This window comes from Schistocerca gregaria, chromosome 8 (assembly GCF_023897955.1).
Source record: "Schistocerca gregaria isolate iqSchGreg1 chromosome 8, iqSchGreg1.2, whole genome shotgun sequence".
NCBI lineage: Eukaryota > Metazoa > Arthropoda > Insecta > Orthoptera > Acrididae > Schistocerca > Schistocerca gregaria.
Genome location: NC_064927.1, coordinates 202,571,105 through 202,585,124, shown reverse-complemented (window position 1 = coordinate 202,585,124; position 14,020 = coordinate 202,571,105). Strand labels below are relative to the sequence as shown.

The window sequence follows — 14,020 nt, the reverse complement described above, 5'->3', positions numbered from 1 at the left end:
CTGTTGTGACTGACAATTTGCAATTTTTCACAAACACAGCTTTTATTTATGTAAGTTTACAAGGTTGATGACTGAAAAACGAAAGAAAGGTAACAATAATGATGCCAGTAAAAGTATCCTAATTGAGAATTGAGGCAAACAAAAGGTCACTTCTAATTTTCCACAAAGGTTCGTGGTAACTAACACACACACACACACACACACACACACACACACACACACACACACACACACACACACACACACACACGTAAAAGCCCCTAAATAGCTGTAACCAGCCAATTTTTGGCTTACTGATACTTTCTGCAGGCTGTGTCCTGAGCTCCCCCTGCAGGAAGTAGTGCTTAGAATGTCTGTTTCCATTATCTTGTATGTAAAAAGCCAGTGTTTACCATGGAGCTTTTGGTACGTCTTGGACATAGACAACCCTGGCCTCTGTGGTGTAATATGGGTTGCTAGCCCTTAGGGGGCTACCTTGGCTCCGGCATAGCACTTGCCTCTACAAATCATCATAGCCCCCTTCTTGACTTAATCTGCAGCACCTTGTCCACGAACAATCATTGTTCTCCTGTTCAGAATCAAGTAGAGAGCTTGAACGAGAAACTCTGACAATTATGCAATGATCTCACCTGCAGATTTCTTGATTCCACTATTGACAGGATTATTGCAGAGTCCTATTAAATAGAGTTCAGGTGGGCTCTCCACACAAAGCATATACATAAATAGTATCCGTCATATGCATACAGTTTTTAAGGTAAATATTCCATAAGCATGATATGTGGCACTAAGGATATTATAGCATCAATGACACCAAATAGCAAAAGGGATGTTACAATAGGCAACAAAATATTCCTTCTTAACCAGCGCAATAGAAAACAGTTGCAAATTATCTGAGCAACCAACATCAAACATCTCTGATGATGAGGATGTGGGGTATTATGGATACAGTTGAAAAATATAGTACAATATGCTGTAAACATCTACACGTCATGCAATGGTGTGAAAGACGGAAATGCTCAGGTGAGTCACAGGTGTAAATTTTATGGCTGCTTTAATGAAAAAAATTATGACTTCTGCTGTTAAGGAATGTCAATAAATGAATCAGTGTCATCCATACAGTCACTCACTTATTCTGGCAGAGAGAGGGAGAACAATAGGATGAAATAATGAATTCCTCTTCCAGAAAAGGGACACTGCAAAAGGGTTTAAAACAGCCCCTTTTGAACATTGCATACACACTGAAAAGACCGATGTTTGAAGTGATTGCAGAATAGGAAGTCATCTAAAACGGCTTGAAGGAAAGATAACTGAAGGTGGTGAAACACCAGAATAATTCAATATAGCTAATGCAAAAGAGCTGGAGCAACAAAGCATTCCAATGATTGGTAAAGACACAAGTCATCTGACAAATGCACAAACTAAAGGTTTGCCATCTAACTCTTTCAGAGTTAAGGGACACTTTATGCTCATGTCCTCTTTGAAGAACAAAAATTTCCTCTTTAGGAATCAATACAGATTCTACAAACAGCAAACTTGTGGAAAACAGTTTCCCAAGTTTGTCCACAAAGTCAAGTAGTCACTACATTATAACTCCTAGGATGGTCTTGCACTGTAACCTAATGAACAAATCATGAGCCTAGGAAGTATCAGACCAGCTTTGTGAATATATTCAGCACATTCTAGGAGTTCCAAATGACTTGCCAAGTTCTAACATGGTGAAACAATCATACATAAATGTATCCCAAGTGAGAGTTATAGAGTTGTTATATGTCACCTAAACAAGCACCAAATTTCAGTGACAGATGGTACAAGAGAGGCACTGTGCATCATTAAGAGGTTTACTGTTAAAATACCATGAGTGTAAATTCCAAGAGGGCTCAAAGTCCCCTCGTACATATGTATTGCAAGATTATCATGGGGATCATCACTGAAATTTGAGCTGATATGGAGGCTTACCATCATTCATTTTTCCTGAACATCATTCAAAAACAGAACAGGAAAAGGGGAAAAGAGGTGGAGGGGGGATGACTGACTGACGAAGTACATACTATCTCACACTCACAGTACAGTGGCTTCTGGAGTACAGTGATGTAGGTTTATGCACTGGTGCATTCTCTTAAATGACTTTAGAAAGACTTCATAATTTCCTTCCACATTCAATTTCAATGGAGGTAATCATTTACACCCACAATTGTACTCTGCAAACTATTATGAAGTGCATGGCAGAGAGTACTTCTCATTTATCAATAAATAGTGTTTCTTTCTATTTCATTCAAACATATGAGAGAAGATGGATTTCTTAAAGGTGTCTGTGCAAACTGTAATTAGTTTAATCTTATCCTTGCAATACCTACAGTAGCATCATGCTAGTGGTTGTAGAATACTCCTGGACTCATTACTTTAAGTTGCCTCATGAAAATATGTAAATAGGCTTTTATTACATAGTTTGCATCTACCTTCAAGTGACCACCAGTTAATTTTCTTCAAAACCTCCATAAGCTTTTCTTATGGTTCAAACAGACCTGCGACCAATCCTGTTGTCTTTCTTTATATATATTCAATATCTTCTTTTAGTCCTGTTTGCTATGGATCTGGAACGCTGGACAGGTCATATGAGTATTTCACAAACAGCCTCCTTTGTAAAGTGATTGCACATCCCTAGTATTCCTTCAATGGCTAAAAGCCGACACCCGCTTGACCTACAACTGATCTTTTTGATTACTCTGTTCCACTTCCTTATAAACTGTTACACCCAGGTTTTTTGTATGAGTAGACTAATTCCAATTGTGAACTTCTGATTGTCATCATAGGATACTTCATTTTGTGAAGTGCATAATTTTACATTTCTGAACATTTAAAATAAGATGCAAATCTTTGCATCACTTGGAAATCTCAATATCCAACTTAATATTTGTGCAGTTTCTTTCAGATAGTACTTTGTTATAGGCAATGGTGTCATCTGCAGTAATTTTGAGGTTACCGTTAATATTGTTTGCAATGTCATTAAAGTACAACATTAACACCAATGATCTGAACACACTCTCAGGGGCACATCTGATTTTTTTAAGATTTTATTTTTGTCGGGCCACAGCCTCAATGCGTTCTGAGAACGAGAATATGGTCCTCCACACACTACATTCGTAGTGTCCCACCCCAACACACTCATTACTCGTGGAAGACATTCCTACCAAGTCCTGTAAGAGTTCGGGGAATATGTGTGCATCCGCACAGAAGATGGAGGTCATGGCCGGTGTTGCCAGAACTATATACTTATATGGATATACAGTGCTGTATTTTGGCAGCTGGACTAGGGTCCTCAGATGTCTCACTGTCTCCACACTTTTCACCCAACAAGTTCTCTCTTCCTCCATCCTGTCACCCTCACCAACAGTACACATCCCCATGTCACCTTCAGCTTACATCACTCCCCATTGGCTCCAACAACTGTGCATCCCATGTCTAGAATGTGCACTTACCTACCTTCACTCCTGCATTCCTAGCTGGCAAACTGGTTGCCTTTCTGCAAGCTTCTAGCCACTCACTCCCCATCCCTCTGCCCGATTCTCCCCCACCTACCTGATACAATCCCCCACCCCATCATAGTTCACACACTCAAATGCACCACTGGCACTTTACGTCCAGTCGGCTCAAGTGGGGGCATAGGTGTGTGTGTGTGTGTGTGTGTGTGTGTGTGTGTGTGTGTGTGTCTGCGCGCGCACACGTGCGTCCAAAAGCTAGCAAGTTTTCTATCTTTTTTTCATGCACCTGTTAATGACAATGCTTCTGCTTTTCGGTGAGTACTCTCCTTTACTTGTGAAGATTACACAGAATGAGGCCCTTAAGTGAACAGCAAAAATTGTTGCAGATATAGACACGTAAAACAAAAGAAAATATCTTGTGGATCAAGCAAGCCATTAAAGCAAAAGTAACAGTTTCAAGTTTGGAACAACATGAACACAACAGATGCGCTGTGTCACATAAATCATTTGGAAATATAAATAATGCTTATTTCTCTCTTTTGTTTATTTATTTAGTGTTCCGTAGAGCAAGGGAGCGAATGAATTGTGAATCTTAAGGATGTGGAATGTGTCAAATTATACAGAGATCCAATATAACTTACATGACAATAATGAAACAATGAAAAAAAATTACTGAACATATACTGTACTAGAATTTCTGTCATAAAATTAATCAAAACTAGTTCCCAAACAATTGTAAGATTGGCAATGACAAAAAAGGTAAAAAATGTAACACAGACATTTTAACTCTGCTATGCCGGTCCCTAGCCTGGAGCTCCATTTGCAAGAGATGAGGGAGGAGGAGGGGGAGAAGTAACGACCTCATAAAAAAACAGTTCCCAACAGGTGAGAGAGTGGAACAAGCAAGTGGAGTAAACTACGAAAAACAATCACTTTGGACCAACAATCTGATCTTTCTTTGGAATTTATTTCCTCCACCTACACAAAACAATTTCATATGCAGAATGGAAATGTTGCTAAATGAGAGGAACTTGAAAAAGGAATCCACCATTACAAGTGGGGAGTCCCACCACCTGCATATGACATGTGTCAGAGTGTTTTGAAACACTTTCCAAACTGAAATTTAGGAAGAAATACTTCATTGGGACCATAAACATAAATTCACTCTTCTGAGTCAGGAAACAGAAAAAAAATGGAAAAGCTCCTGGATAACCAAGAAATTCAGATCTCGCTGTACAAGAGACCTGGTTCCTGGACAATCACATCATAGACACACAGCACTATAGAATAGTCAAAGGAAAGCCTGCAATAAAGATAATGATTAACACCCCTCTCCAGGGGACTGCCTTTTACATAAGCAAAGCCATAGTGAACAGCATCATAAAGTTTTCATCAAAATCTGAGAGATTATTCATACTGACAATCAAGTGCAAAAACAAGAAGAACCCACAGAAAGTACATGGTGATTACAATTAAAGTCAAACTCTCAAACTGCTGTAGAAATAACACCACTGGTTAAAATGATGTCAAATTGCAACATAATATAATCAGAGAAAGGGCAAACATATGGCAGAAGAAAACTAAAAAGTTAAAAAATGCAGCATTAGATGGCACTATAATTATCATCATTTAATAGACAAATGAATCATACAACAATGCCAAAGGTGTACGTTTGATGTTAAACAAACTTTACTACTCAGTGTGTGTGGGTGTACAGGTGTGATACTGTTAGTTATGTAAGCCCATCCATCACGCAAGGTCATATCACATGTTGTTGTTGTTGTCTTCAGTCCTGAGACTGGTTTGATGCAGCTCTCCATGCCACTCTATCCTGTGCAAGCTTCCTCATCTCCCAGTACCTACTGCAACCTACATCCTTCTGAATCTGCTTAGTGTATTCATCTCTTGGTCTCCCTCTACGATTTTTACCCTCCACGCTGCCCTCCAATGCTAAATTTGTGATCCCTTGATGGCTCAAAACATGTCCTACCAACCGATCCCTTCTTCTAGTCAAGTTGTGCCACAAACTTCTCTTCTCCCCAATCCTACTCAATACCTCCTCATTAGTTACGTGATCTATCCACCTTATCTTCAGCATTCTTCTGTAGCACCACATTTCGAAAGCTTCTATTTTCTTCTTGTCCAAACTAGTTATCGTCCATGTTTCACTTCCATACATGGCTACACTCGATACAAATACTTTCAGAAAGGACTTCCTGGCTCTTAAATCAATACTCGATGTTAACAAATTTCTCTTCTTCAGAAACGCTTTCCTTGCCATTGCCAGTCTACATTTTATATCCTTTCTACTTCGACCATCATTAGTTATTTTACTTACTAAATAGCAAAACTCCTGTACTACTTTAAGTGTCTCATTTCCTAATCTAATTCCCTCAGCATCACCCAATTTAATTTGACTGCATTCCATTATCCTTGTTTTGCTTTTGTTGATGTTCATCTTATATCCTCCTTTCAAGACACTGTCCATTCCGTTCAACTGTTCCTCCAAGTCCTTTGCCGTCTCTGACAGAATTACAATGTCATCGGCGAACCTCAAAGTTTTTACTTCTTCTCCATGAATTTTAATACCTACTCCAAATTTTTCTTTTGTTCCCTTTATGGCTTGCTCAATATAGAGATTAAATAACATCGGGGAGAGGCTACAACCCTGTCTCACTCCTTTCCCAACCACTGCTTCCCTTTCATGCCCCTCGACTCTAATAACTGCCATCTGGTTTCTGTACAAATTGTAAATAGCCTTTCGCTCCCTGTATTTTACCCCTGCCACCTTCAGAATTTGAAAGAGAGTATTCCAGTCAACATTGTCAAAAGCTTTCTCTAAGTCTACAAATGCTAGAAACTTAGATTTGCCTTTTCTTAATCTTTCTTCTAAGATAAGTCGTAAGGTCAGTATCGCCTCACGTGTTCCAACATTTCTACGGAATCCAAACTGATCCTCCCCGAGGTCCGCATATACCAGTTTTTCCATTCGTCTGTAAAGAATTCGCATTAGTATTTTGCAGCTGTGACAAATTAAACTGATAGTTCGGTAATTTTCACATCTGTCAGCACCTGCTTTCTTTGGGATTGGAATTATTATATTCTTCTTGAAGTCTGAGGGTATTTCGCCTGTCTCATACATCTTGCTCACCAGCTGGTAGAGTTTTGTCATGACTGGCCGTCAGTAGTTCTAATGGAATGTTGTCTACTCCGGGGGCCTTGTTTCGATTCAGGTCTTTCAGTGCTCCGTCAAACTCCTCACGCAGTATCTTATCTCCCAATTCGTCTTCATCTACATCCTCTTCCATTTCCATAATATTGTCCTCAAGTACATCGCCCTTGTATAAACCTTCTATATACTCTTTCCACCTTTCTGCCTTCCCTTCTTTGCTTAGAACTGGGTTGCCATCTGAGCTCTTGATATTCATACACGTGGTTCTCTTCTCTCCAAAGGTCTCTTTAATTATCCTGTAGGCAGTATCTATCTTACCCCTAGTGAGATAAGCTTCTACATCCTTACATTTGTCCTCTAGCCATCCCTGCTTAGCCATTTTGCACTTCCTGTCGATCTCATTTTTGAGACGTTTGTATTCCTTTTTGCCTGCTTCATTTACTGCATTTTTATATTTTCTCCTTTCATGAATTAAATTCAATATTTCTTCTGTTACCCAAGGATTTCTAGCAGCCCTCGTCTTTTTACCTACTTTATCCTCTGCTGCCTTCACGACTTCATCCCTCAGAGCTACCCATTCTTCTTCCACTGTGTTTCTTTCCCCCATTCCTGTCAATTGTTCCCTTATGCTCTCCTTGAAACTCTGTACAACCTCTGGTTCTTTCAGCTTAACCAGATCCCATGTCCTTAAATTCACACCTTTTTGCAGTTTCTTCAGTTTTAACCTACAGGTCATAACCAATAGATTGTGGTCGGAGTCCACATCTGCCCCTGGAAATGTCCTACAATTTAAAACCTGATTCCTAAATCTCTGCCTTACCATTATATAATCTATTTGATACCTTTTAGTATCTCCAGGATTCTTCCATGTATACAACCTTTGTTTATGATTCTTGAACCAAGTGTTAGCTATGATTAAGTTATGCTCTGTGCAAAATTCTACCAGACAGCTTCCTCTTTCATTTCTTAGCCCCAATCCATAATCACCTACTATATTTCCTTCTCTCCCTTTTCCTACTGACGAATTCCAGTCATCCATGACTATTAAATTTTCGTCTCCCTTCACTACCTGAATAATTTCTTTTATCTCATCATACATTTCATCAATTTCTTCATCATCTGCAGAGCTAGTTGGCATATAAACTTGTACTACTGTAGTAGGCATGGGCTTTGTGTCTATCTTGGCCACAATAATGCGTTCACTATGGTGTTTGTAGTAGCTTACCCGCACTCCTATTTTTTTATTCATTATTAAACCTACTCCTGCATTACCCCAATTTGATTTTGTGTTTATAACCCTGTATTCACCTGACCAGAAGTCTTGTTCCTCCTGCCACCGAACTTCACTAATTCCCACTATATCTAACTTTAACCTATCCATTTCCCTTTTTAAATTTTCTAACCTACCTGCCCGATTAAGGGATCTGACATTCCACGCTCCGATCCGTAGAACGCCAGTTTTCTTTCTCCTGATAACGATGTCCTCCTGAGTAGTCCCCGCCCGGAGATCCGAATGGGGGACTATTTTACCTCCGGAATATTTTACCCAAGAGGACGCCATCATCATTTAATCATACAGTAAAGCTGCATGTCCTCGGGAAAAATTACGGCTGTAGTTTCCCCTTGCTTTCAGCCGTTCGCAGTACCAGCACAGCAAGGTGTTTTGGTTATTGTTACAAGGCCAGATCAGTCAATCATCCAGACTGTTGCCCCTGCAACTACTGAAAAGGCTGCTGCCCCTCTTCAGGAACCACATGTTTGTCTGGCCTCTCAACAGATACCCCTCCATTGCGGTTGCACCTACGGTACGGCCATCTGTATCGCTGAGGCACGCAAGCCTCCCCACCAACGGCAAGGTCTATGGTTCATGGGGGGGTCATATCACATAGGATGGGAAAAATCAGTATTTAATTGTCCTGACGCCAAAAACTGCATAAAAAGCATCAATCACTTTGGTTTTTAACTGTCCCCGAGGTCAAAAACTACATAAAAAGTATAAATCAAAATCAAATCGGATTATTAATTTCTGTGTGGTTGGCGCAAAACATGTTCAGTATGCCATCCAATGTTTTCTGCAATAAGTTGAAATCGAGAAACAGCATGTTTCATGACTGACCAAAGCGTTTCCAGGGTCACGTTCAGAATGCGTTGCGCAAGGCGTGCCTTCAGTGCAGCTAAGTCAGAACATAGAACACAACATCTTTCAGATAGCCCCACAGCCAGAAGTCACACGGATTACGATCAGGTGATCAGGACAGCCAGGCTGTAGGGAAATGGCAGCTGATAATTCTAGTACTTCTGAAATGGCACTTCAGCAGCTGCTTCACCAGATTTGCAATGTGCGGCAGTGAGCCATCTTGAATAAAAATGATCACATCCACCCTGTTGGAGAGCTGGAATGACATGGTTGTGTAAAAGACACTCACAGTGCTTACCACTGATGGTATAGGTAACAGGACCAGAAGCACCTGTCTCTTCAAAAAAAAAAAAAAAATACGGCCCTATGATAAATGATGTCGTAAACCCGCACCATACAGTGATCTTTTCAGGATAAACTGGTACTGGTGCATGTGGATTTTCCGTCGCCCATATTCAAAGTTCTATGCATTGACATATCCTGTGACATAGCAGTAGGCTTCATGTGTCCACAAAATCTACGACGGCCAATCATTGGCCACTTCAATGTGAGCATGAAATTTTGAAGCAAAGGTCTCTCTTGCTGGCAGGTCGTCAGGAAGCAACTGGTGCACATAGGTAATTTTGAATGGAAAGCAAAGGAGGATGTTTCGTAGGATTTTACGCACCATGCTCACAGGTATGTCCAATGTTTGGGCAATTCTCCATGCACTACACGTTTGCACACCACCACCACTCATCTCCTCCTGCACTGCTGTGGCCACTGCTTCCACTGATGTCGAATTATTGATTTCCCCCGTGTTGCAGACAAAGGAACCCGTCTTTTCGAATTTCCGTATCATTTTTTCTAGACCCACGGCAGTCATCGGACAAATGCCACTTTTCAAACACTTCAGTGTCTGGAACTTCTGCAGAGTGATGTGTGCACACTCATCATTTTTGTAATGCAGCTATACAAGCAGAGCGTGATCCTGCATTGAGAAAGTCATGGTGAACTTTTCAGATGTGAAAGGAGGAAAAGATGTGTACCCAGTTCAATAGGTCGTGCACATGAGGTGTTTTCATTTACATACTCTGATGCATACAGTGCCATCCACTGATCAATTTTCACACTATTTTTTTCCTTCGGCCATACGTTTTTCTCCTTCTCCAATACTATTTCATTGCAATTTGGCGTCATTCTGATCAGTGGTGTTATTTGTACAGTATTTTGAAAGTGTAACTTTAATTATTATCACCCTGTACATGACTTCTGGGATCTGCTGGAAAGAGAAATCTTCCATATACCTTTGAATTATATAAAAATCCTTCTGGGAACTTCAACACACAAATTAGGATAGAAGGAAAGTATAGAGACATAGTGAGAGACTATCCAGCACACAGGAGAACAAATCAGAACAGAGAAAGGCTCACTGGACACTGAAAAACTTTCCAGTTGAAGCTAATGTCAACTCATTTTTGCAAACTCCCAAGAAAAGCAAGGACATGGTTATCTCCAAATTCCAACCTAAGAGAATTCCAATTAGATTGTGTAGCAATAATCAGGACAAACAATAGAGAAGTGATGAATGTTAAAGTGATCAGAAATGGTAAATTCGACTCTGATCACTACCTCTCCAAAGTTAAAATGTGTTTTCTCCCACCAAAACGAAAGAGAAACCCCTCCTCCCCCCCCCCCCCCCCCAAATATAACGAACATCAATCAAGACGTTATAAATAACTTCATACAAGAAAACCACGCCTCTAGAACAGAGACCTGGCTACACTTCCATACAGGGACCAATGAAGCAACAAAGAAAACACACTGCCCGGAAAAGACAAAGTGGACAATCTGGTGGAATGATGAATGTGACAAAGCATTTGAAGAGAGAGTCAACACATGATAAAGATGGAGAAGTTCAGAAAATACGGAACACTGGGAACAATTCAGAAAACAGAGAAAAGAAACAGCAAGGATATTCCGCAGAGTAAAATGATCACTTGAGAATGCAAAATTACAAAATTTTCAGAACAACTCCACAAAAAATAACAAAAGAGATTCCTCTCAAACTTTCAAAGACAAGCTCAAAGGATACCAGCTGCCAAGCATAAGCTTCCGAAATGAACAGGGCAAAACTGGATTGAACACTCAAGAATATTGCAATACACAAGCCAGATACAACGAGGAGCTGCTCATCTGCCCATCTCCAGCCACCAAACTGGAACTTTTGGCTCCTCCTGAGAACCTAGAAGACGATACACGACCAACAAAAGAAGAAATAGAAGAAGCCCTAAAATATCTCAAACACAAGAAGGCGATCAGAGAAGACTCAATATCAGTAGAAATGCTGAAAAGGGCAAAACAGAGAATCATTGACAATTTACACAGAATATTCCAGCAATGGGAGACAGAAAAACTGCCAGATGAATGGAAAATGGCACTGATCCACCCACTCCATCAGAAAGGTGAAAACCTACAGATGCTTGATACTACTCCCACCCACCTACAAAATCTTCTCAACAGTACTGCTGAATGGAATTGAAGGAATCCTAGATAAAAACTTTGAGAATAACAGGGTAGGTCCAAACAGGTCACTCCTGTGTTGAACAGCTTTTTAATTTGAAATCAACAATCCAACACGACTGCTGAATGGCAAAAATATAGTGGTATCCATCATTGACTTCAAAAAGCCTTTGACTCAGTGAATAGACAGACCCTAGATAGGATCATCAGAGAATTTGGAGTCAAAAACATTATCAGAGAAACCTTAACAGGCATAACCCCCGAAGTGAAGTTTATGGGAGAACTGTTCCAACCATTTAAACTCAAGACAGGTGGGCAACAGAGTGATGGATTATCACCAATACTATTTAACTGTGTCCTGGAGAAGATTGTGTGTACAAGTGTGCTCATTGCTATTTTTAAACATGCTGGAAAACAACCACTAGTAAATATCCAATTTATAAGTAAACAAAGACAGTAGGCTAGTATGACTCTTACTTTTCTTTAAAAACAAAATTAGATATACCATAAATGTCTTCTGCTTTTGAGCTGCTTAATTTTATAATTGATTTTATAATATTACTTAAATGAACCCCTTTCCATTCATATGCAGACAAAACGTGTTCAGAATGTTATAGGGGAGAGATAGCATCCTTATGACTCAGTAGCAATAGAGGAACCTAAATGAGAAACTTGAAACTTTCAGCACAGGTCAAGAACATGTACGGGATCTCTGGCTCACGTTTGTAGACAGATATGTATCCAGTAGAACAGTTCATAATGGGAGGGAACCTCCATGGTATACAGTCACTGTAAAGAAACTGCTAAAGAAACAGAGATTACTGCATGTGTAAAACAAAGCATAGACTATAGATAGAGAAATCCTGAATGAAATGAATTTGGCTGTTAAGGCAGCAATGTGCGATGCCTTCAGTGACTACTGTAGCAAAATATTATCAAGTGAGCTTTCACAGAACCCAAAGAAATTCTGGTCATGTGTAAAGGCTGTTAGCAATACCAAAGTTAGCCAGGTGGTATATACAAATCGAACTGATCTTCACTTAACCAAAATTCTTTAACATACAATGTAATGTTTTTGTTCTTTCCTAAAAGAATATTCAAATTATCAATATAATTTCTTAAAAAGCATGGTATTTATTAAAACTGATTGTTCTGCAATTTCATATCTGTTTGTGAACTCCTCAAGTGTGAATTACTCTTTTACTTGGCGTTGGCTAACAAACACATGATGCTAACTGCTTGATGGTTTTGGGAGCGGGCACTGATGGCGAAGGAGATTCCCTGGACCCAACCATAAAAAACTCATTGTTTCTCTTTGGTAGTTTTCTCGTTCTAGAGCTCACCTGTACTGGAACTTGTTTTTAATATAGACTCATATATAGACTTGACACTTGCATCGAAACAAGTGTCAAGTACATAGTGCTGTGAAATGTGGGGGAAAACCCGCAAATTGGCATTTACAAGAAGAACAATGACAACACCAAAAATGCAAAATGAGCGTAATTTGTAGGAAATCATCCATGCAACCTGCCACTGTAGATGCATTGCAGAAAATAAAAGCGAAACTAAAATTGTGTTTCATTCAGTTGCTGTCAGAAAGTAAATATTATCAACGTACCGTAATAATAGACGCAACTGAGGAAGACAGGACTACAAAAGATGAAAAGTTCTACTACTTTATTCGTCACAGTTAACATTAATACGCAAATCGCACAAAACATCTCACATACTAACCTCAATAGCGTCATCACACGTAAAGGACTGAACAATTTCGCCGGTTTCTGACCTTCTAACTACGAGCTGATGTTGGTGTGCGCTAGCGATGAATCCCCCATTAGTTGACAATTGACAATGCCACCCACTTGTCCTAAACGTCTGAGAAAATCTCATGGCAAATTTCAGCTGACATCGGTAGCAACACTACAAAACACTCGGCTAGCAAATTGTAAACAACTTTTGACAAGGATGTCCGTCCCGCCACTTTACGAAGTAGTGATTGGTTCGTGTGCGGGAAAACACAGGCTTCTCGATGTAAGTTAGAGCGTCACAAGTTTGTTCTCTTGCCAAATTATTTCTGACGATTGCTCAAAACAGGAATTATGCTTTAATTTTTCTACAGAGAGAGAGAGAGAGAGAGAGAGACGTTCTCATGGTCGTGGTTTATTGACAGCAGTGAGCATGTTGTTAAAAAATGGTTCAAATGGCTCTGAGCACTATGGGACTCAACTGCTGTGGTCATTAGTCCCCTAGAACTTAGAACTACTTAAACCTAACTAACCTAAGGACGTCACACACATCCATGCCCGAGGCAGGATTCGAACCTGCGACCTTAGCAGTCGCACGGTTCCGGACTGCGCGCCTAGAACCGCGAGACCAGAGCATGTTGTATTGACTTTCTTTTTTAGTGGCTTCATTTTCAGTTTTCGTGGTGTGAATGCGCCAGATATTTATGTTCATTCTGTGTGCGGCCGTGTTGCGTGACATAAAATTATATCTTTGTTTTTATTTTTTGTTTTGTTGTTACGGTTACGGTGTAACTTTTGGTTGCAATAAAGAAAGGAGCAATAAGTTACTTTCACTCCAATTTACCGTATTTCGCTCTGTGATTTTCTGCCAAACATAATTAAAGACATCAGGTTACGAGCCCGGGCAAATGCATACTTACGGTATTTGTTTTGTTCTGTGAATTCGTTGCTTTTTATCGGAGTTTTACTAGCGTGAACCGTGACG

The 14,020-nt window shown here is 39.9% G+C and overlaps 1 protein-coding gene across 2 annotated transcripts in view; it reads right to left on the bottom strand.

Annotated features, from left to right (window-relative positions):
• The window catches only part of LOC126284688 (WD repeat-containing protein WRAP73-like), a 75,141-nt gene extending 61,778 nt beyond the window's left edge, over window positions 1–13,363 (bottom strand). Inside the window, exon 1 of one of the 2 annotated variants that reach the window (XM_049983809.1) lies at window positions 13,025–13,363. In XM_049983809.1, the coding sequence (XP_049839766.1) occupies window positions 13,025–13,180 (156 nt within the window). In that variant the 5' untranslated portion in view covers window positions 13,181–13,363. The remainder of the gene's footprint in view (window positions 1–13,024) is intronic. The other variant, XM_049983810.1, reaches the window with a different exon arrangement.
• Window positions 13,364–14,020: the final 657 nt, after the last annotated feature.